Here is a 26,109-nt window from a genome sequence, read left to right as displayed (position 1 = left end):
ATATTAAATAAAGGTATGTATTATTTTATCCATATTTGAATTTGCTTCTATATGTATAAAAAGATTCTGGAGTAATATATAAGAAACTAATCAAAAGTTACTTGTTTGAGAGACAGGGTGGAAATTGTGCCAAAGAGGACAAAAGGGAGATTTCTGACCTTTTTTGCACTTAAAATTTTTATCCATTCAAAAGACTAAGTAACAATAGAAGAGTAAAATAAATAAGATTAATGATATAGTCTTAATTATTTTACTCTTATATAGTACAGCTTCCGTGGTGGCTCAGATGGTAAAGAATCCACCTGCAATGCAGGAGACCCAGGTTCAATCCCTGGGTTGGGAAGATCCCCTGGAGAAGGGAATGGGTACCCACTCCAGTATTCTTGCCTGGAGAATTCCATGGACAGAGGAGCCTGGCGGGCTACAGTCCGTGGGGTCGCAGAGAGTAGCACACAACTGAGGGACTAACAATGACAGAATAGAATTTGAACTAAATTTGAACTAATCCAACTAAAACATCATCAAAATGAAGTCAAAGGTATAAAAGTGAGTTTAAAATGTTTCTATTTCTACTAGATATTTTGAAGGGCACTCCAGTTCTTCTTCTATAAAACAACCAGTGTTTCCTGTAAATCTGAATTTACACATACCCAGTTATACACAGATACCACTCCAAGGTGTGTTCCCAGAAACTCTTACACAAGTGTACCAGGAGACATGGTCAAAAATGTTTACAGTGATGCTGTTTATAATAACAGAATCTTGCAAATAACCTCAGTGGCTTAACAGGAGGATAAATCAATTGCAGAATATGCACACAGTGGCACAGTGGATGGAATAACCATATGTTAACCAAAGTCTTAAATCACAATTTGAAGTGGGAAAACAAAGTTCCAGAAAGTATACAACATAATGTCATTTTTCCCCTAAAGTTTAAAAAAGCAAACTAAACAAATACTGTTAAAGACACATACTTAACAAGTTGGGAGGACTATATGTAAAATCCAGAGCGAGCAGTGACCTCACGTGGGAAAAGGCAAGCCAGCCAAGAGACGTGAAAGAAGGTAACGACACTGGCAACATTGTGGGTCTCAAATGGAGTGGTAGGAATCTCAAGTGTTTATTATCATGTGTCATAACTTATTTGTGTTAAATTTACTATATAGCAAGCATTACCTATATTTTTTCTTTAAAAATAACACACAGTTTAACATCTCTTGGAAAATTACAATATATTATCTGGGAGTTTATAAACCTCCATCTTTCTAGACATGCTGATGAATGAGTACTTACTACTCTTATTTTCTCCTATGTTTATTGTAGAGTTTCTCTGATAACAGAGAAAATCAACACTGTAGTTCTTAATACCTCAACTTTCAGTCTGGGAGACTTTCATCTGTGTGTCACTGCTCTGCTCTTTTTCAGTTGGAAAAATCCTAGTTCCAAACACCTTTGATCCCCATAGGCCTCTGAGAATACAGAGCACATATTTCACATTTCCAAAACACATTTCAGAAACTGAAATTGCATTCAAACTTTAGAAAACTACTCATTTTCTCTTCTTAAAAAAAAAGTCATAAAAGGCTCAAGTGGAGAGCCTTAGGTATTCAGATAACTACCTCCCTAGCTATTTAGTATATATATCATTTGTTTAAATTCAAACAGATTGTGCAATTCAGGCCAAAGTTTGTACATCTGTGAGTGTTACAAATACACTTCAATTTTTTTTCTGATTATAAACCAGGGTATGTTTATTACAGAAAAAAATTCTCTTATATTTTTCCATATCTTTTAGTTAAGTTATAAGAAAAAGTGGGCCTAAGCTTTGTATTCTTACTTCTTCAGAAAGGCACAGCTAATTCACGATCCTCTAACAGCTGGTGAGTGCTTGTTGCTTCAATGGTTGGAATAATCATTTTTTAACTCTCGTCAATTATATGGATCAGAAATTATGGAACATTTACTTCTAAACTGGACTTTCCTGATTGCTGAACAATTTCATTATTTAATTTCTGTTCTTTTTAAATGGCTCCCTAAGTTCTTTGGGCATTTTTCTATTGCTGTTCAGCAGCTAGGTGTGTCCAGCTCTTTTGCGACTCTGTGGACTGCAGCCTGCCAGGTTCCTCTGTCCACGGGCTTTCCCAGGCAAGAATACCGGAGTGGGTTGCCACTCTCTCCTCCAGAGGATCTTCCTGACCCAGGGACTGAACCAGTGTCCCCTGCATTGAAGGCAGATTCTTTACTACTGAGCCACCAGTTTATCAATCTCTAAGTGTCCTTTGTGTATTTTTACCTGTGGCTATATAGGATGCAAGTTATGCCTTCTATCATTTGACTTTTTACCTTCTTATGTTGTTCCTTGAATTCATTTTTGGTTTTCATATATCTAAATCCATACCTTTCTTATGATTTCATTCTCTGCTCTTATGCTTAAGAACACTGTCATCCTGTAATCAAGGGATGCAGCCTTAAATTGTGCATATGGTTTCCTTTTTTCAAAAAACATGTATCTGAAATTGTTTTGCATGTAAAAATGTAAGTCACGCAAGTTTTTTAAATCACGAAAATTTAAATTCATTCGATCTTTCTTGAGAATATTTCAGAAAAATATACTGTGTTAATCTGATTAAAGACTTTCCTTCCAGTTTCAGGTTATTTTTCCTTAAATAAATAGGCATTTGATTATTAACTCAACTGGTATGCCTTAAACAGATAAGTTTAACACTCTCTCATACCCCTAATCGAAATACCAATGAATTGAGACTTCCTTCGTGGTTAAGAATCTGCCTGCAAATACAGAAGACATGGGTTCTATTTCTGGTCACGGGCAACAAAGCCCGTGTGCCACAACTACTGAGCCTGTGCTCTAGAGCCCATGCTCCACAAACAAGAGAAGCCACCGCAATGAGAAGCCTGCACACCACGACTAGAAAGCAGTCACCAACATTACTTATTGTGATGATCATTTCATGAGGCAAGTCAATCATTATGCTGTACACCTTAAAGTTATACAGTGTTATATGTCAATTATAACAATAAAACTGGAAGAAGAAAAAAGAAATAAGATCGCCACAAGTAAGCTATACTCTTAGATTTCCAACACAGTATTTATGTTCAAGTAAATAATTAAGTTGAATCACTTGGCTTTATATTTAAATCGTTTTGGCTCCAAGTAATTTAACTGTCTCATTACAAAGAAGCTTCTATTATGGAAGGCCCCAAAGGGAACTGTATATTCTTGCCTGGAGAATCCCATGGACAGAGGAGCCTGGCAGGCACAGAAATGGACATGAGTGAAGTGTCTTAAGCATAACACAAAAGTGACAAAATTTTGGTAAGTCAACTTCAATACTGCAAAGGTTAATAAGAATTCTTTCCCATCCCAAAAGTATTTGTCTTGGGTCATCTCTAATGAACCTAGAAGAGTCAGCATATTTCACAGGGGCTAAATAAAACTTTTTAAAAGGTTAACGGAAAAATATTTATGTGAAAAATGCCTCCAAATAATGTTTTAGTGGGTGGATTCGGCACATACCAGTGAATACCTTTGAGCTGAGTCCAATTCTGAATTAAGCTGGAGTTTACCTTTAAGAAACAATGAACCTGCTTTTAAGTAAAATCCTGTATTAATAAGAAACATGGGATGTGAATTTAAAAAAAAGATTTTATCAACTGAACTGTATCTAAGTATTTTACAAAATTTTCCATGAGCCATCAGTAAGTCTTTAAAACACATGATCTTTTAAAAAACTTGCTAGTCATTCATCTGTAAAAATCTAGCTTTTTATGTGCATGCCAAGCATAAAATTGCCCCCATGCTAAATTTAACACAAACCTCACATTACAGAATTATGTGTTCTTACACTTTGACATGACTATGACAGTGATTCACAAGGTGAAAATACACTTAGAATGGTCTACGTTCTGCAACTCAGGACAATGAAGAAAGCCTGGGAAGGATGTAAAAATTAGGTCCATATTTTAAATCTGCAGCCAATCAAGCCAGGAACCCGGCTATGCAATCACAATCACTTGCAAAACCATTTAAACTATTTCTTAGCTGTACTTGTTAGCAGTTTCTTATGACTGTAATCTTTTAAAAAAAATATCTCCCACTTCAAATATTAAATGCACATGTACATTAACTTTTTTTTGTCTACCTACAGTTAGGCGCCGGAGAAGGCAATGGCACCCCACTCCAATACACTTGCCTGGAAAATCCCGTGGACGAAGGAGCCTGGTAGGCTGCAGTCCATGGGGTCGCTAGAGTCAGACACGACTGAGCGACTTCACTTTCACTTTTCACTTTCATGCATTGGAGAAGGAAATGGCAACCCACTCCAGTGTTCTTGCCTGGAGAATCCCAGGGATGGGGGAGCCTGGTGGGCTGCCATCTATGGGGTCTCAGAGTCAGACACGACTGAAGCGACTTAGCAGCAGCAGCAGACAGTTGGGTGCTAACAGCAGCAGGCTAAAATTGTCTTCTTTACCCTTTACAATTCTGCATTCTCTTAATTTTTGTATACTATAGCTTCAAGTTAATTTCATAGTATTTATCCACATAATGAGTGGTTAAAATTTTGTTCCTTTTAACTACAATTTGTGAAGTAAAGTTTAGCCAAGAAAACAATGAAGAGAGTCACTTTATGACATTTTGTTGTTTGCAAAGTAATGTTACCTTTTTAGATGTTATTCAAGGGTTATTAGTCAAGTTTAGAAAATCAAAGACACTTAACATTATAAACTGATATGTGTAACTCGTAACAGAGCACATGGAACAACAAGATGTAAACTGAGTTGCTCAAGGTCATACAATATGGCAGTGAGGCGGGCAGTGAGGCGGGCAGTGAGGCAGGCAGCTCAGGCAGTCTCAAACTCTTGTCTGCCCCTCACGTACCATCCTGAGCAACTCCTGCTCTAACTTCTGCCTGCAAAACACTAAGACACATATTGTTCACAGGACAGGAAACACCTAGGGCAGAATTTCAAACTTAAGGAACTGATTAAGTAGAAGAGACTTTAACCTAAAAGCTATCATACTATGTGAATTTAAATTACTTTTTAGGTGATGGAGTCATCATAGTGATCTACTTTTTCTTGTATTTAAAGTAGCTAGGAGCTGGCTCCAGAGGACTCAGGGGTTCCACTACACAGAACCCAGGGGTTTCACTACACTTCTCTCAGGAGAAGAGAGACAGCTGACTGTCAGAGCTGGACTGCCCTCGCTGTCTGTGGTAACCTGGGCAGGGCCCACTCAGAGAACCTCTGTATCAGCTTTCTCACCTCCACAATATTGGGAAGGGGCCAGGGAGCATTCTTCTTTCAGATTTTGAACTACTGGAGACCAGAGAAAGTCCTAAAGTGCTAACATTTGGTTAAATTTTAAGGATGCTTCAAACAGCTTATCATTTCCAACATTATGTTTAAAGCAAATCTTTTAGACATTCTTATACATTTCTCATCAATGAAACTCCCTGGCCTTTTTGTGATATTTCTTCCCCTAATTGCAAAGGAGCTCCAAATCCCTCAGAAAGTTAAAAAAAAAAAAAAAAAAAAAAACAGACGTAAAGATGAGGGTCAAAATACCACTGTTTAGTGATGGAGGCTTCAGGTCACCTATAATGTGCTTTCATGTTAAAACTACCAAATTAACAACTATCTGACTTCCATATTTAAATATGTAATGTTTATGTTCTCTGAAAAAAAATCTAATGTCAAAAGTAATCATTCAAATACAAACCATACATATTCTTTGGTCACGTGTACATGCAGAAAAATCTGAGAGATAAGAAGTTTAAGAATGACATTTTTGGCAAGCCTACACAAATTTATAGAATTTTTATTAAAAAAACAGGGGTGGGGGGGAAGAAGGCATGGAAGAAAACTAACATTCATTATGTGTTTGCTAAGAAATAGCTCCTGTGCTAAGTACTTTACATAAAACTGAAATCAACTGAATGTTTCTCACATTCCTTGACCAAATAACTATATGCTGTGCTTAGTCACTCAGTCATGTCCAACTCTTTGCAACCCCATGGACTGTAGCCCGCTAGGCTCCTCTGTTCATGGGATTCTCCAGGCAAGAATACTGGAGTGGGTTGCCAAGCCCTCCTCCAGGGGATCTTCCCAACCCAGGGATCGAACCCAGGTCTCCCACACTGCAGGCAGATTCTTTACTGTCTAAGCCACCAGGGAAGCCCAAGTAAATTCAATCCTCTATATTCAAACAACAAAGGAATTAAAAACTCTCTGAGAATCCTGAACTGATTCCATTTTTCCTTCGGGCAATGTGCTGAGCCTATCACATTGAACATCCTTACATACACAGACAAAAGGCCCAGACTCATACTGAATTATTGAAATTATTCCCAGAAAATAATTCATGAATACCACTGCCTCACTGAAACAGTTTTTTCAAGAGGCTAGTTTTGATAATCCAAGAATTCAATTCTCATAAGCAGGCTCTGATAAGAATTGTCACAAATTTCATTATACATCAAAAGATGAGCTACTAATATGAAAGAATATACTCTTCGTGACAACAATTTACGTATTTAAGCTAGTTCTGCTTCTGAAGGTTATCAGGAAGAGAACTGGGGTTAGAGATGAGAGAGATCCAACTTTACTGGGGACTTCACTTTGTCAGGGTCTTCACTGGCTGGCTGTTTCATTTTATTGATTTACAGTTAAATGGTCACTTCAGTGAAAACAGATGCTTTTGGGGAGGCGGGGAGGAAGTTAAAAATGTCTACACTTTCAATGTGTAACAGCTTGATCATGTACCTTTGAAAACAGAAATACCTGAAGTGGATTTTTATTTTTATTCTTTTAAAATGTTTTTGAAGAGTGAATTGGCTTTATTCGATGATTCATGAATCAGGCAGCATACTATCTAGCAACCAGGAGGGTGCTCCAAACACTGGGAATTATCTTAGGTGAGCAAAATTTGCCTGCCATCCTAAAATGTTTCTCTGTGACATGTAGATTATTTTGAGCTGAAAACAATCAAGGTCCCAAAGACTCAGGAAGACCCTTTCATCTTCCCATTAACTACTTAGAAGTATTTAGTTAGAGGATTCACTCCAGGAAGGGAGCTATCACCATAGCTCCCTTCTCCCACTTCAGAAATGAAGTGGATTTTTAGATGATGATATACTATTATTTGGAATAAAATTGTGAGCAATTTTATCCTTACATTTCTGATATTTCAATTAGTAACTTTAATAAAATACCAAAAATTCTAATGACTCAGCACAACCTAAAAAATGTGTACTACAGTGTTAAATGAAAACACACTACAAATTTTTGTCTATATTCTAATTATGTTAAAGTATCTGTGTGTGTACCTAAAAAAGTAGAACTGTGAATACAGTTAATGCTGGGTTACATTGGACTGGTAGATAACTGTTTCTCTTTCTTGATTCTTTTCTACTGTGATAATGTCACAATAAAAACAACTTTAAAAAAAACAACATCACTTTATGGATAAAATGGTTTTCTGTCTGCAATGACTTAACCATGTTAAAGATATAAGTTGCTGTGTCTTCTGTCAGTTGCAGGAAAGCAAACACCACAACTTCCTGCATCCTTCAAAACACTTAGCATAGCATCTCAGACCCAGTAAATTCCCAGTGAGGGACATGTCATGGAACCACTGACGAACACCAAGTGTAGCTAATATAAAGGTAGAAACTTACTGTTATTTGTTGGTTCAGGAAACCCAGCCTTTGGACCACTCCATCCTTTGTTTTCCCCTGTCTGAAAAATTAAACCGATTGTTTAAATTCAGGAAAGAAACGTAAATTCAAAAAAAAAGTTAATCCTAATTAATAAAAAAAGGGTACAGGTTATTCTGTTCATCCTCTCCACTGCTGACCCCAGGACCACGGACACAAGAATTACTAACAAGAACTATAACATCTATCCCTTTTCTACATTCATATCTGTTTCTTATGCCTCCTGATTTTATCTATTTAAATTTATAATTTACATCATCAAGAAAGCCCTGTATTTAGCATAATATTTAGTATATATATTATGTATAACATGGGCACTATCAAGGTGGTGAAGAAGTAAATAATTTGTTTTCAAACAGTAAACAATAATCATCGCAAGTGCTAAAGTAACTAAAAGAGATTTTTTATCACTTCTGAAGTTAAATTAATGATAGAAATATTATTATGTCTGTTCTGGAAACGTCATGATAAGGGTCACTGAATATTGCTAACGACAGGTACAAAAAACTGAAAACTAAACCCTAACTCGAAGCAAAATCTGGAATATCCTGGCTTTTCCAGATGTTTTGGTCAACATTTAGTGTAAAATACACTCTGAGGAGGGAGGAGGGTTCAGGATGGGGAACACGTGTATACCTGTGGCGGATTCATTTCGATATCTGGCAAAACTAATACAATATTGTAAAGTTTAAAAATAAAATTTAAAAAATTAAAAATTTTAATTAAAAAAAAAATACACTCTGAGCTCAGACTCTAAAGTAGTATTTTAATCAAATTATAAGTGACATTAACTGGTTATGTTCTCTTTTTGTGGAGCTGGTATTATTGATATAAAGTACTTTGGGGTGGGGGAGACAAACTTATTTTTATAATCGGTATTTTATATTATGCTGCTGCTGCTGCTAAGTCGCTTCAGTCGTGTCCGACTCTGTGACCCCATAGACGGCAGCCCACCAGGCTCTGCCGTCCCTGGGATTCTCCAGGCAAGAACACTGGAGTGGGTTGCCATTTCCTTCTCCAATGCATGAAAGTGAAGTCGCTCAGTCGTGTCCGACTCTTAGCGACCCCATGGACTGCGGCCCACCAGGCTTCCCGTCCGTGGGATTTTCCAGGCAGGAGTACTGGTGTGGGGTGCCATTGCCTTCTCCAAACACAAACTACATTTCTAGCAAATAGCTTGCAACTGTGAAAGGGTGGAAGAGAAGGTAACGTGTGTAAATGCAGATACACATGGATGGGAAGGCCTGACGAGACTCCCACACACATGTTCTCTGTGAAGCACAAGACAGGATCATAGAGAGAGGGGGCGCTGCAGGAGGGAGGGAGGTTATAAATCTAAGCAAAGTGTACACAGTAAGCAAAAAGTCTAGGAAAGAAAGAGCTCAACGATTAGAAGAATACAGATCCTCAGGCATTTGAGGGCTCAGTTGAAGTTGGTAATAATATATTTAGCACTTCATTCCTCCTTTTCTCTCCTTCCACTAATAATCAAAGTTATTTAAATATTGTTTTATTCCCTAAGCCTGATTTTTCATCAACTGAATCCCAAGCCTGCTGCTCTCTGATTTCTATCTCAACACTCTAATGAACTGCTTTTCTAAGGTTTCTGCTTTAACATGACAGAGTAAACATTAAGAGTAATCTCTTCTCTCTCCCCAAACAACTCTAAATTGATAATCCAATAATCCATAAACTCTCTCTCCTTCCCTCTGCCCCTAGCCTCCCCTGAATATGAAAGGAATCAAGAGAAGAGAAAAGTCAAAATTTGTAACATGGAGAGTAGATTAATTATAACTAACTTAGCAGGTGTGGGCCGGCTGAAACCTCACCTGCAGAGCTAGAAGCTAACAAAGAGCTTACAAAGAGTAAACTGATTTGTGCTTCAGGACCCCAGAAAGCCTCAGGAATCAGAAGCACACCTGGTACTTCTAAAGATGAATCCTGGAAGAGTATGAAAATAGGAAGATTGTTTGGAAGTCTTTCAAATGTTATGAAACTTTCAGGTCACTTCTGTGACCCCAAGGAGACAAATTTCCTAAAATGTTGCCTCTTCAGAAAGGACTAAAACAAAGAGACTCTGGACACCAGGTACAGCTGAGGATGGGATGGATCTATACACCACATTGAAAAGAGAGATGGATTCCAAAGTTACATCCTGGAAGATAAGATCCCCAGCTCCCTTTATCACTGGGCCTCTAAAGACAATAATCAGTCTCCCAATCCACAAGGAATGGTGAGCATAACACAGGGAACAGAATAAAACCTCAAAAATCATTAAAATAAAAAAAGCTCTCAGAGAGACATAAGTATTATACCCATTAAACAAGAACAAGAGGTTATAAAAGGAATATTCTGAGAATGAAGAATAGCTCTGGGAAATAAAAAATACAGTATCCAAAGGAAAATATTTCAAAGAAGGACTGGAAGACAAAACTGAAAAAATCTCCAGTAAACAGAACAAAAAGAGAAACAGAAAAGAAACAAAGGAAGAAAGAAAGAAGCAAAAAATCATTCCTTAGACTAACAGGTATCCTAGAAAGAACCAACAGCAAAAATGGAAGGAAAGAAATCATCAGAGAAAAAATATAAGTTTCTCCACTTTTAAAGTACACGAATTTTCGGATTAAAACCCAAACACCCAAAAACAATTTATCAAAGAATACACAAATACAGTCAGTCGCTCAAGAAATTTCAGAACTTCCGAAAAAAGATGTGAGAAAAGCATCACGAGGGAGAGGAAATGTAAAAGTTTCATAAATTGGCTAAAGAATCTGAAGACTTTGGAATTTCAACAGTAATGCTGAGAGATAGAAAACATTGGTACAATGCCTTCAAAACTGTGGAAAAAATATTTCCTATTTAGAATTATCTCTCAGAAAAACTACCAATTAAGTGCGGGGGAAATAGAAAGATATATCAGAACTACAAGGTCTCAAAAAACTATATTACTCATGCATTCTCTATCAGGAAACGATGAAAATGTGTACTCCATCAACACAAGAAAATAAATTAAGAACAAGGAAACTGTCCAGAAAGCAGGCAACTCAACAAGAGAGAGGCAAAAGGAATTAACAGGGAAATCGTGAAGAGAAGAACCAAAACACTGGGTCTTCAGCAGATCTATCAAACAAATAATCCAACACAGAAGAGGAAGATAAAGAACTCCAACAAAGAAAAAACAAAGAAACTAAACAGTACATGAAGCGTTTACTTGGCAGAGGGTAACAGGGATAAGTTAGAGAGACACAGAAAACTATACATGTTGAGTAAGAAAACTAACTCTTTGGTTTTCAAAGCAGGAACCCAGATAACATCTAAAAAGAAAAAAAATCAAGAAACTGCAGTGTAAGTTATTAACAGTACAAAATAACAGAACAGCTAAAACGGGTAGTAAGTGGTTGCCTCTATAAAAAAGGTAACAGAAATGGGCAGTCCCAGGGCAGGACAGCATGGTTTATTATAAATCTTGAGTCTTTATATCATTAATCTTGACTAAGTCTTGATTTGTTATGCATATATGAGTATTACTTTGAACAATATATAATAATCAAATATAACAAAGAATGAAGCACATGCCAGTTACATCTTGATGCGGAACAAGCTCTAAGTTGTAACCGAAACCCCATGTAATTGAAAAAAAAAAAAAAAACCAAGATGCTAGAACAGTGTATTTTTTAAAAAGTAAAGAGTGTTCGGCTCTTCCTTAGAATGTAGAAATATAACAATGACTCAGACAATGTAAGAAATCATAACTTTTCTCAAACCCATCAGAGATCTGAGATTGTAAAGCAAACAGATGACATGAATTCTAGAGAGTGACAAAGCCCTCTGAGGCGAGGTTCAGCTCACAAAATATTTCAACATTGGCAAAGAAAAAAGAGATGAATATCAAAAATATTGGTAAGAAGAAAGCAGATGAAATGTTAATGAATTCTAAAAGACTGTGTGAGGGTCAGCACAGCAGTTTAGAAAAATTAGGAACTCCAGAGAGAAGTTCTTTTCTATGGGCTTCCTTTGGGAAGTCAGGACAACTGGAGATACAGCAGAGAACCAAAGAGCCTCACTCAGTGGTGCAGGTGTGAAGCAGAGAGAACAGCTCAGAAATCTGCACACTCCTCTGGAGAAGGAAATGGCAACCCATTCCAGTACTCTTGCTTGGAAAATCCCATGGATGGAGAAGTGGTGTAGGCTACAGTCCATGGGGTTGTAAAGAGTCAGATACGACTGAGCGACTTCACTCACTAGACTCTTCTTTTACACAAAGCAAACAGCACAAGCTACAAGAGAAAAGGAAGAAACAAATCCTGTCTGCCTCTGAGATAAGGCAAGAAATTTTGTTGCTCCAAAAGCTCAGGCAAGGACTCACTGTTTCTGCAAAAAGACTAGAAGCAAAAGTTACCTGCTCCTAGGAAAAAAAGAAGGAGGTGAAAACCTTGAGAGCAAATCCCTGCACCAATATTAAGCAGATTTCTGAAAATGCTGGGGAAGGGGCTGGAAAACTCCACTGCACCTAAGACAACCTCCAGTTCAAAAGTAAAATTTGGCTATCATGGAGACGGAGGTAGAAACATTAGGGAAAAACCCACTTCTGAGACTCAGGCACACAGAGTTTGAGAATGAAGCTGTACAAGAAAATCAAGAGCTATGCTTCTATACCCAACACAATCCTACAACCAAATAACAAACAACAGCAATTGACTATGGAGCATAGAGCTATCCCTCACCTCATGGCATAGCAAAGAGAGGACTGATAAAACCAGAGGATGGAGCAGAAATATTGAGGAAAATCTTCCCCAAACCTCTCCCCACACAAAACAAAGACACTGGCAAACCAAAGCTAAAGGAACCTGAAGTTAATAGTGACTGTGGAAACAAAACACCCAAAATGAGCTTAATTACCAACTGGATTGATGTCACCCTCCATGTTAACAGTCTGACAGAAAGGGAGACATGCCTGTTTCTTAACATAAGTACTATTTAACTCTGCCTTTACTGTTTCACAATACACAATGTCCAGTGTTCATTCAAACATTATAAGACACCCAAAATTGCAAAAATAAATATGTCAAATGATAAAGAAGTCAATAAAAGGGAGGCTCAAGGGTGGTGGTAGGGGGGAGATATACGTATACTTATAGCTGATTCATGTTGTTATATAGCATAAACAAATACAACATTGTAAAGCAATTATCCTCCAATTAAAAATAAATAAATGAAAATTAAAAAGAAAACAAGTCAATAAAACAGAGCCCAGAGATGACCCAAGCGCTAGAACTCTAAGAAATAAGTTTTATAATATCTATGATTAACAGGATAAAAGATCTAATGAAAAAGGCAGACAACATGCATGAATATTTGGAGAATTTCATTAGAAAAACAGAAACCTTATAAGAAAAGCATATGGAAATCCTAGGGGGAAAATACCACAGATGAAAATTAATATTGATAACATTATTAACAGATGGACACACCTGAAGAAATAAGTCAGTAATATTACAGATAAATTAATAGAAATTACTCAAACTGAGACACACACAAAAAAAACGGAGTGAAAAATAAAAAGGAACAGAAAATCCTGGATCCATAAGACAATACTAATGGTCTAATTTTTCTAAACTGCTGTGCTGTCCCTCACACAGTCTTTTAGAATTCATTAACATTTCATTTTCCCCAGCATTTTCAGTTATATATAACTGTAAACTCTCAAGGAGAGAGAAAACAAGGAAGAAGAAATATCTGAAAAGAAAGATAACAGCTGAGAATTTGACAAAAATTAAAAAAAACAACAAATCACAGATCCAATATATTCATATTCATTAAGCAGAAAAAAATACAAAAAGGAGAAGAAAGGAAGGAGGAAGAGGATGAAAATGAAGAGACAGGGAAAAAAGAAAAGGAAGGAGGAGAGGGAAGAAGAGGAGAAAGAAAGGAAAGAATCAAATTTAGATACATCACAGTTAAACTGCTAAGAACTAATAAAAAAAGGACATTTCTGAAGGCCTTTGGAGGGAGGAACAAAGCATGTCAAGATGAAAAAGAAGATAATCACAGCAGACTTCATACAAGACTATGCAAGTCATAAGACAATTGAATGAGATCTCTGAAAGTGCTGAAAGAAACATAAAAACTCAGAATCCTATACCCACACAAAAGTAACTTCTAAAATGAATACAAAATAAATTTCTCATCAAACAAAAGTTGACAGAAATCACTGCCAGCAGACCTGCTAATACAAGTAGTATTAAAGGAAGTTCTACAAACAGGAGTATAATACCAGAAAGAAATCTGGATCTAAACAAATGAACAGTATTGAAAATGGTAAAAATGAGGGTAAATGTATTTTCTGTGATTCTAACCACATAGAAAGAAAATTAACTATATAAAGCGAAATTTGTAACAACGAATTATGGGTTTTATACATATAAAGGTAAGTAAAATGCACGACTACATGAGAGGTCAAAGAGAAAAAAGTGAACAAAGAATAAATGGAATAAATAGAAAACAATTAGAAAAATGAAACGTTTAAATCCAACCATACCAAAAGCTACAATAAGTACAAATGGTCTGATCACTCCCAACTAAAGGTAGAGATTGTCAAAGGGTATTTTTAAAAGCAAGACTCAATTATATGCTTTCTAAAAGAAATCAATTTAAACATAAAGACACTGATAGGCTAAAAATAAAATGGTGGGGGGAAAATACCCCATGCAAACACTAATAAAAATAAAACTGAAGTGACTATTAATATCAAAAAGAATTTAGAACAAGGAATATTACCAGGGATGGAAAGAAAATCACATAATAATAAAGTTGTAAAGTCATCAAAAAGATATAACAATCCTAAATGTATATGTATATAACAACATAGCTTCAAAGTATATAAAACAAAACCGATAAAATTTAAAGTAGTCAAATTCAAATTTATAGTTGGTGACATTAGCACTTGATAAAAGAAGTAAACAAAATCAGAAGAAATATAGGACTTGAATGAAGAAACCAAAGGGAAATTAGAACATATTTTGATGAAATGAAGTAAAAACTCAACTTCTCAAAATTTGTGGGCCAGGGCTAAACCAGTACTTAAAGAGAAATATATATCACTAAATTCTCAGATCCACAGCCTAAGCTTCTGGCTTACAAAATTAGAAAAAGAACAGAAAATTAAACCCAAAGCAAATAAAGGAAGGATAAAATAAAGAACAGAAATCAATAAAACTGAAAACAGAATAACAGGGAAAAAAATCAATGAAATCACAATCTTGTTGTTTGAATATGATAAAAACAATTGACAGACCCCTAGCTAGATTCATCAGGATATAAAAAGAGAAGAAACAATTATCAATATCAGAAATGAGAGAGAAAATATCATTATAGATGCTATAGCCACTAAAAGAATAACAAAGGAATCCTATCAACAATTTTATACCATTAAATTCAGCTCAGAGGAAATGGACAGACTCCTTGAAAGATTCAAACTGCCAAAGCTCGCTCAACAGTAGGAAATCTGAGTAGTCTTATATCTATTTTTACATCAATTTATACTTAAAACCTTCTTACAAAAAAAATTATAAACCCAGATGGCTCCACCAGTAAATTTTACTCAACGATTAATGAAGGAAGAATACCAAACTCTCTGAGATGATGAAAGAAAAGGAGATACTTCCAAACTTACTATATGAGTCTAGCACTACCCTGATAATGATACTAAAACCAGTATTTCTACTTCAGATGATGAAAACTTTCTGGAAGTGGATAGTTGAGATAGTTGTAAAACAATGTAAATGTACTTAATGCCACTGAATTGTACACCTAAAAATGGTTAAAATGGTAATTTTTTGCTGTGTATGTATATACAGGTATTTCACACTTTACACTTTTCAAAAGTTTATGTCACTTTGCTTTTATGAAAGGCATGCACTAATACCTGTTTTTGCTAACTAAAAGAAATCCAAAGAGGATTTTCACTTTTATGGAAAAACAAAAAATAGCATTCAGTGTTTTACTTCCCAGCTAGCCATTACTGAGGCAGCACACACCAGGAGCAGGGAGAGTGGCAACTATACTCAGTATCTCAGCATCCAGTCACCACAGCTTTGAACCGTGTGTGAGAATCTGTGTTCTGTCTGGATTTATTTTGTCCATTCATTAGCAAGATGAGTCCTAAGGTAATTGCTTCTTTGTATCAGGCCATTTTGGCTTACAAAAGGTTTCACAGCAATTGCTTTACTTTCAGATAGTGGGGGAAACCTGTATCACATAAATTTTAAAAATCCATCAATTAAAAAAAAATTCACCATATCCACAAACTAAACAGAAAAATCATGCAAGTATCAACAGATGCGGAGAAAACATTCAGCAAAATTCAACATTCACTGATAGTTACGGTGGGGAGACTTTTCAACAAAGCAGGAACACTAGGAACTATCAAGCTGATGTAGAGCATGTATAAAAAGCCTACAAGCATCATGTATATAATAGCAAACACTGAACAATTTCCTTGTAAGATCAGGAACAAAGTCAAGATACCTGTTTTTCTGTTTCAACAATCAACTTTCTATTCAACACTGAATGGGATGTTTCACTCAAGGCAATAAAGCAAGACAAGTAAATAAAAGCATACAAATTAGCAAGAAAAAATTAAACTGTCTTTATTAACAGATAACACAATCATCAATGCAGAAAATTGCAAAAAATCTACAAAATAAGCTACTTTAACAGATAAGTCAGTTCAGCAAGGTCATAGGATGCAAAGTCAATATATAAAAACAACTGTATTTCTATATGCTAGAAAAGAAGAATTAGAAACTGAAATTAAAAACCAATGCCATTACCAATAGCACCCACAAACATGAAACATTTAGGGATAAACATAAAAAATGTGGAAGATATTTCTATAAAAAAGTACAAACACTGTTGGGATATATTTCAAAAAACCTAAATAAACAGATCAAGATCTTGTTCAAAGGTTGGAAGACTCAATATTTTTAAGATATATTAATAAATGCAAACATGATCTATGTAATATTCAACATAATCCCAAAGAAAAATTCCAACTGGATATTTTTTTGGTAGAAATTGATTTAAAAATTTATTATGAAGATATAAAGATTAGCCAAAACCATTTTTTAAAAGTAGAACAAAGATGAAGTTCTTTATCTGATCTCAAACCTTATCCAAAAAAGGTACACTCTATATACAGTTGTACAGTTGAAGAATAGACATACAGATTAACAAACAGAAAATCTAGAAACAGATCCACACATAAGTGGTCAACTCATTTTCAACAAAGGTCTAACGAACTCAATGGAAAAAGCATTAATCTTTTAAACAAGTGGTGTTTGGACAACTGGACAACATATGTAAAAAAAGAAGAAGAGAAGACAGAAGGTGAGAGACAAGAATCCTTTATCTGATAAGGCACTGGCATCTAAAATATATAAAGAGCTTTTATAACTCAATAATAAGAAAGTAAACCATCCAATTTTTTAAAAGACAAAAATTCTGAACAGATACTTCAAAGAGACACGAGTGGTAAATAATATATGATGAACTAGTCAGCATTATTAACTAGGGAAAATGGAAATGAAATCCAATAAAACAACATTAAACACCTAATACCATCATCAAAACTATAAAAACTGACAATACCAAGAGCTAGAGAAGATGTGGAGTAAGCAGAAATCTCAAACATTGCTTGTGGAAATGAAAATGGTACAACATCTCTGGAAAACATCTTCAGTTTCTAATAAAGTGGCATGTGCACTATTATATGAATATGTACCTAACAGGCTATATTAGAGAATATATACAGTCAAGATTTGTACATGAATGTTCATAACCACTTTATTTACAATAGCCTCAAACTGAAAACCTAAATGTTGGTAAAGAATAAAACAATAACAAACAGAAAAGATACATGATAACAAATGATAAACATGATAAATGCAACAACATGGATCAATCTCAACAATTAAGGGTTGACACAAATGGCTACACAATATACCATTCAATTTATTCAACATTCTGGAAAAGGCAAAACTGTAGAGACAGAAATCAGATCAGCGTTTGTCAGGAGCTGAGGAAAAGGAAAGACATTTACTATAAAATGGCATTAAGAAACTGGGGTAACAGTAATGTTATAAATCTTAATTGTGATGTGGTCATATACACACACTTGTCAAAATTCTTTAAGCTGCAATTCACTAAATCTTAATGTTTTTAAAGTGGAGATATATTCGTGCATACATACAGAATATCTTTGTGAGGACATTTATCTTTTTTTTTTTAATCCTTATACAAGATTCACTATATTCAGACACTATTCTAAATGATGCACAAACATTAACTAAACATGGGAGATACCTTTAGGAAGAGACCAAGTCTGAGGGTCTCAGGGTAAAGTGAGGCTAATCTTTTCTTCACTGTCCACTCTTTTGCACTTTTAAATCCTTCCATGGACAGAGGAGCATGGCAGGATATAGTCTATGAGATCGCAAGAGTCAGAAACAACTTAGCAACTAAACCACCACCACCATCATCACTCAGTTATGTACATACCTTGATTATTTTTTTAAAAAGCCAACTTTTCAAAAGCTACTTTTAAAGATTTATTTTTATAATTGCTTTTGTCACATTCTCAAAAGCTCTTCTTATTGACAAATCAAGGTATTAACTAACTCCTCTTACTTGATCTTTGCAGCATACAACTACCACTGTTTTTATTTTTGGCCATGCCACGCTGCTTGTGGGAATCTTAGTTCCCTGACCAAGGAATGAACCCGGGGCCAGGCCAGTGAAAGCACCAAGTCCTAAACACTGGACCACCAAGGAATACAGGCACCTCTTCCGTAAAGTCTCTTGCTACTCTCTTTTTTACAGGTATTCTTCCTTTCTGTATCCTCCATGCACTGTATCTGCTACTGAAATCTTAACACATACACTTAAGAAGCATGGCTGGTGTCTTTTCCCTCTCCTCTCTACACCACTGCCCTAGTTCAGACCCTCAGTGTCTTTCACCTGAACAATTCTGCTAGCATGGCCTCCCTGCCTTCAGTCCTGTCCTGCCCATATCCATTCACTACATTACTTATAGGACTGTCCTATGTAGAAAGCAAACCAGATCATGCCATTTTCAAGCTCAAATCTCAGTAATTCAAAAGCACATTACTTCACATAAAAATAGTCATCTCACTACTCCTGACTTTCCAGACTCATCTTCACATATCTAGAATTTTAATTATACTGTAACTTTTGTTACGTGATATAAGCTCCTCACCCCTAACACTTACTGGTCAGTTTCGTGAGTGCAGGGACCAAATTCCAGTCATCTTATCTTCAGTTTTAAGTGTCTGGCATTTAGTGAGTGTGATGATTAATTTTATGTGTCAACTTGTCTGGGCTAAGGTACTCAGATATTTGGTCAAACGTTATTCTGGGTGTTTCTGTGAGGGTGTTTTTGGAAGAGATTTACATTTAAATCACTGAACTCTAAAGAGTAAAAAAACTGACTCTCTAGACTGTGGGTGGGCCTTGTCAGTTGAAGGCCAGCAAAGGCTGACCTTCCCTGGAACGAGATGCAGCTTGCCAGTCAATGGCCTCCAGACTCTGCAGCTCCTTCCTGAGTCTCCAGCGTGCTGGCATCCCCAGCAAATTCTGGAGTAGCCAAGCATCCAAAACTTCATGGGTCGATTCCTTAAAATAAGTCTCTGTGTGATACACACACACACACACACAGACACACACACACACACTCCCTGTGGGACTCTGTTCCTCTGGAGAACCCTAACTAATAACACAGTGGGTATGCAAAAATATGTTTTTCTAATTAATGAAATTAATGCCGGTGTTTTTTTCTGTTTTATTTTCATTTAACTTACAAATAAAGGTCTACGAGATTTATTCTGACATATTTTTATAAATCACTTACCAGTTTTAAGTCAATATAAATGTGTTAAGTTAAAACAACATATACACAATGTAAGAACTACAGAAATTTGAACACGTGTTAGGTTTCATGTTACAAATACTTTTAAAACAAGAAAACACATTCACTAGCCAGGTTATAAAAACAGAACTGAAATCTCCAGTGATATCACACAGATAAATAATTTTTAATCACTCAAAATAACTGCCTAGATATTTACAGCACCTTAAAAAGTGTATCTAAGTATTTTTTAATAGATAATTTCATTTTTACTCCAAACTTCACAAAGGTGTTCCTGCAGAAACTGAAAATATCCCTGAAATAGAATCCATATGTGAGAAAATGGCATGGAAAAAACCGTATTGTTTATGACAGAAATAATTATTAAGCTTGTTTTGGGAATGTTCATACAAATGAAATGTTTAATAAAAATAATTTCTACATATGTATAGATAAAATGATAATTGAATACAAAGTGAAATGAAGTCAGTTCCTGCCAAGTTAACTGCCAAGGCCTGAATTCAGGGTTCTCAGCTTCTCTTGCAATGCAGGCAGGTGTTAATGATGTCATTACCTGCTGCAGAAGAAACAGGGGACCATGAACACAAGTCTTGGCAGAAAATAAACACCCTCTGAGTTTACCTTTAATTTAAAGTAAATAGAAAAATCAGTTTATAGAATGTCTGTCCTATATAGCTCCTGCCCTAAAGGGATAACTCAGGATCTTTATTTCCAGGGTTTTCAGCTGTATTCCAGAAATAAAGGCTAACAACCTCCATTCTTAAAAAGCACAAATTAAAAAACTGGGTATATATATCATTAGTCAGTATGGTAAAACTCACTACACTGGTACTAATATTATATAAAATATATACAATTATACAGCAAATTTTTAGTATTTTCTAATTGTAAGATTATAATATTTTATTGTGACCCCTAAACAGTGGTTATTTTGTACCAGGAGAATCTGTATCTTTAAAGATATGAAGATAAGAGTACCAACTTGGAAAAGTTAAAACTTGACATCTACTTTACACTAGTTAAGACAATACTGAGTCAAGAACACTGGAACAGAACTTGCTCATTATTTTTATATTCTGACAGGACAGAACTTCTCCATGTAAATTTAACTCTCACCTTGTCAAGCTGATCTTGAAGACTAGTGGATGCTTTATAACCAAGTTGTAACAGCATAGCTTCCGCAGCATTTTTTTTGGCTATCTTTTTATTAGGTCCTGTTCCAGTAGCAACTTCATTCCCTACCTTGACCTGGTAGGAATAAAGTAAGAAATGTAATGACAGCTGCTTTGGTAACAAACATTAACATCACTAAGCAATGTGTTCTGCTCTCTAGCATTCAAAAATATAAAGTTCAGTCCATAATAAAATAGCAATTACGATCCCTTTTATATTTTATATATATATATATATATATATATGAGAATGCATACACAGAGAAAAGTATGGAAATCTGGTCCTCAAAATTGAGGACATTATGAGGGGTTATATCAGGATGACAGAATCTTGAGTTCAGTTCAGTTCAGTCGCTCAGTCGTGTCCAACTCTTTGCGACCCTATGAACTGCAGCATGCCAGGCTTCCCTGTCCATCACCAACTCCCGAAGCTTGCTCAAACTCATGTCCATCGAGTTGGTGATGCCATCCAACCAACAGTTTTAGAACATTTTTATTTCCTTACATATTTCTATATTCTTTGATTTTTAAACAATAAACTTATTTATGTAAGCAAAAAAAAAAATTCACATTGTAGAGAGTTGATCATGACTACATTTAGTATTCTTTACTTAAATTAATAAACTGAAAAGACTAAAATTCACATTGCTGCCATTTAAAATAACGTTAAAATGCGCAGAAAACCTGAATACCCATTTCTCCAAAGAGGATACGGAGATGATCAATAGGCATATGAAACGATGTTCAGCACTGCTAATCATGAGGGCAATGCAAATCAAAAAACAATGAGATATTACCTCAAACCTGTCAGAACGGCTATCATCAAAAATATCCCAAATAACTAATGCCGGCAAGGATGGGGACAAAAGGGAACCCTTGTACGCTGCTGCTGAGAATGCAAATTGGTGCGGCCACTATGAACACAATGTGGCAGTTTCTCCAAACAACTAAAAACAGAATGGGGGGAGGGATAAATTGGGAGAATGGACTAGAGATATATACACTGCTATACATAAAACAGGTTACTAGTGAGGACCTATTATACAACACAGGGAACCGACTCAGTACTCGTAATGACCTATATAGGAAAAGAACCTTGCTAAGTCACTTCAGTCGTGTCTGACTCTCTGCGACCCCATAGACAGCAGCCCACCAGGCTTCCCCGTCCCTGGGATTCTCCAGGCAAGAACACTAGAGTGGGTTGCCATTTCCTTCTCCAATGCATGAAAGTGAAAAGTGAAAGTGAAGTCGCTCAGTCGTGTCTGACTCTGTGCGACTCCATGGACTGCCGCCTACCAGGCTCCTCCGTCCATGGGATTTTTCAGGCAAGAGTACTGGAGTGGGGTGCCATTGCCTTCTCCAAAAGAACCTTAAAAAGAGTAAATATACGATATGTATGATTGCCAGGTGGCTCAGTGGTGAAGAATCTGCCTGCAATGCAGCAAACGCAGGTTTGATCCCTGCGTCTGGAAGATGCCCTGGAGAAGGAAATGGCAAACCACTCCAGTATTCTTGCCTGGAGAATCCCATGGACAGAGAAGCCTGCTGTACAGTCCACGGGGTCACAAAAGAGTCAGACATAACCTAGCGACTAAACGACAACATGTATATGTATAACTGATTCATTTTGCTGTACACTTAACACTGATACAATACTGTAAAACAACTATACTCCAGTAAAAATCATTAAAAAAAAAAAAAAAAGGAACTACCATATATCCCAGCAATTCCACTCCTGGGTATATATCTAAAAAGCAAAAACACTAATTCAAAAAGATACACACACCTCAACGTTCATAGCAGCAATGTTTACAACTGCCAAGATAAGATGCAACCTCAGTGTCCATCAACAGATGAATGGATAAAGAAGTTGTAGTAATTATATACACAGTGGAATACTACGCAGTCATAAAAGAATGAAATTTTGCCATCTGAAACAACATGGATGAACTTGAAGGATATTATGCTAAGTGAAATAAGTCAGAGAAATACAAATACTGTATGATGTCACTTATATGTGGGATCTAAAAATACAACAAACTAGTAAATATAAAAAAAAAAGAAACAGACTTACAGATATAGAAAACAAACTAGTAGATACCAGTGGGGAGAGGGAAGCAGGGAAGGGCACTATAGAGGCAGGGGATTAAGAGGTGCAAACTATTATATATAAAATAAGCTGTAAGGATATACTATACAGAAAAGACCATATAGCCAATACTTTATAGTAACTATAAATGGAATATAACCTTTAAAAATTATTATAAATTATTATACTGTACCCTTGTAACATATACTATTGTACATCAACTATATACAATAAAAAATCTTTAATCCAAAAAAAATAAATTTAAAAAATTATATAGTTTACAAAGGATTACATTAAGTAGTTTCTGAAGAGTACATATAAAGATTAATACAATACTGTGGTTAAAAACAAAGACTTCTGAGTCAGATTTGGGTATGAAATCTAACTCCATTATTTCCCATGAACTGATTCAAATTACTTAATATCTCTAAGCCCCAGTTTTTTCATTAGTAAAAGAGGGGTAATACAATGACCTAATAGTGTTACTCTGAAAATTAAACAAGAAAATGTATGTAAACTACAGTGTGTATTATAGCGTAATTGCTCAATAAACAGTAGCTTTTTATCATTAGAACTATCCCACAGTTCTCTTTTGTGAGCAAGATGCACACATGTATGTACTTCCATACATTCAAATATACATCAGTCATCTTATGTCCACATGTACATTTCCTGAGCTGGGTAATGATTTTTTAGTCATGTATATGCTGAGATAATATAAATATAAAAATTAAATCAGCAAACAAAAAAGGAAAAAAATTATATGAATAGAAAATACACAGTGAAAGTGGGATTTATTTTTACAGATTGTTCTCAGTAAGTGATAGAAGGAGCAGACAAGAAGATCATCACAATTTTGGAAATTAAAGAATGTAATCTAAATAATCTATGGGCAAAGAAGACATCTCACTGGAAATATTTTAAATAAGTAATAATGAAAATGCAATATGTCAAAACTTGAAAGATGCAGCTAAAGAGGGTGTAGAAGAAAACATGTAAGCCATAAAAGCTTAGAAAGAGTAATGAGCTAACCATTCATCTCAAGTAGTTACTAACAGCAAAATAAATCCAAAGAAACAGGACATTAAAAACAAGAGCAAAAATTTAGGAAATATAAAACAAAGTACAACAGAGAAGTTCAAAAAGCCAAAAGCTGGTTCCCTGAAAAGACTAATACAGTGATAGACCAAAGGCGAGGCTGATCAAGAAAAAATAAGAGAAGACACAATCAAGAATGAAGATGGGAGATTATGAACCTTCCATAGCATCACAAAATAATAAGGGATACTGAATAATTCAGCTAACATTTTTTAATACTTAAATAAAATGGAAAATTTCTAGACAATACACATTTCCAAAACTGGCACAGAATAAACCCCTAACTATATAAATCTATAACTACAAAGAAGTTAAAACCACAATTAAAAACTTTTTCACAACGAAAACTTCTGAGAGTTTTTCTAGCAAGTTCTACCCGATATTTAAGGAAGAATAATGCTACTCTTACAAAAATGCATCCAAGAATAAAAAAAAAAAAAAAAAAAGAGGAGTCCATCCCCAATTATTCAGTGAAGCATCACTTTGGTTTCAAAATCCAACAAGAAAAGTATAATTTGGCAAAACTAATACAATTATGTAAAGTTTAAAAAATAAAAAAAAGAAAAAAAGTTTAAAGACTAGTTTCATTCATGAACATAAATGCTAGTTTAAACCATGTAATAGTACACTGAACAAAGCAATGTGAAAAAAAAAGAAAAATAATGACTAAGTTAAGTTTATTTCAAAAATGTAAGGTAGGTCTAACATTCGGAATTCAATCAATCAATGTTATTTGCTATATTAATCAGTTAAGGAGACAAATCATATGATCACCCACATAAATTGAACAAGAGCATTTGCAAAACCTCAATGTTCATTCATATTACTCAGCCACAAAAAGGAATGCATTTGAGTCAGTCCTAATGAGGTGGATGAATCTAGAGCCTATTATACAGAGTGAAGTAATCAGAAAGAGAAAAACAAATACCACATATTAACACATATATATAGGATCTAGAAAGACGGTAGTGATGAACCTATTTGCAGGGCAGCAGTGGAGACACAGACATAGCGAAGAGACTTAAGGACGTGGCTGGGGGGTGGAAGGAAGGAGAGGGTGGGATGTATGGAGAGAGCAATATGGAAACATACATTACCATATGTAAAATACAGAGCCAATGGGAATTTGCTGTATGACTCAGACCGGGGCTCTGTGACAACCTAGAGGGATGGGATGGGGAGGGAGGCGGTAGAGGTGTTCAAGTGGGAGGGCACATAGATAAACCTATGGTTGATTCATGTTGTTTGGTAGAAACCAGCATACAACTGACAGTGTGGAGATTCCTTAAAAAACTGGAAATAGAACTGCCTTATGATCCAGCAATCCCACTGCTGGGCATACACACTGAGGAAACCAGAAGGGAAAGAGACACGTGTACCCCAATGTTCATCACAGCACTGTTTATAATAGCCAGGACATGGAAGCAACCTAGATGCCCATCAGCAGATGAATGGGTAAGAAAGCTGTGGTACATATACACAATGGAGTATTACTCAGCCACTAAAAAGAATACATTTGAATCAGTTCTAATGAGATGGATGAAACTGGAACCTATTATACAGAGTGAAGTAAGCCAGAAAGAAAAACACCAATACAGTATACTAACGCATATATATGGAATTTAGAAAGATGGTAACAATAACCCGGTGTACGAGACAGCAGAAGAGACACTGATGTATAGATCAGTCTTATGGACTCTGTGGGAGAGATGGGGAGATTTGGGAGAATAGCATTGAAACATGTATAATATCATGTATGAAACGAGTCACCAGTCCAGGTTCGATGCACGATACTGGATGCTTGGGGCTGGTGCACTGGCACGACCCAGAGGGAGGGTATGGGGAGGGAGGAGAGAGGAGGGTTCAGGATGGGGAACACAGGTATACCTGTGGCGGATTCATTTCGATATTTGGCAAAACTAGTACAATATTGTAAAGTTTAAAAATAAAATAAAATTTAAAAATAAATAAATTCAGAATGCTTGCTAAAAAAAAAAAAAATCACGTGTATACCTGTGGCAGATTCATGTTGATATATGGCAAAACCAATACAATATTGTAAAGTTAAAA

The 26,109-nt window shown here is 35.6% G+C and overlaps 1 protein-coding gene across 12 annotated transcripts in view; it reads right to left on the bottom strand.

The window, feature by feature from the left end:
- Positions 1 to 26,109, bottom strand: part of STAU2 (staufen double-stranded RNA binding protein 2) — a 309,920-nt gene that overhangs the window by 164,355 nt on the left and 119,456 nt on the right. For all 12 annotated transcript variants that reach the window (XM_070382255.1, XM_070382251.1, XM_070382254.1 and 9 more), the window contains 2 exons: positions 20,797 to 20,928; positions 7,698 to 7,758 (listed from right to left, as the gene is read on the bottom strand). In XM_070382255.1, the coding sequence (XP_070238356.1) occupies positions 7,698 to 7,758; positions 20,797 to 20,928 (193 nt within the window). The remainder of the gene's footprint in view (positions 1 to 7,697; positions 7,759 to 20,796; positions 20,929 to 26,109) is intronic.

The sequence above is a fragment of the Bos mutus genome, chromosome 14, assembly GCF_027580195.1.
Source record: "Bos mutus isolate GX-2022 chromosome 14, NWIPB_WYAK_1.1, whole genome shotgun sequence".
NCBI classification, from domain to species: Eukaryota; Metazoa; Chordata; class Mammalia; order Artiodactyla; family Bovidae; genus Bos; species Bos mutus.
Note: the sequence above shows the minus strand (reverse complement) of the source record. Positions and strands in the feature narration are given on the sequence as shown.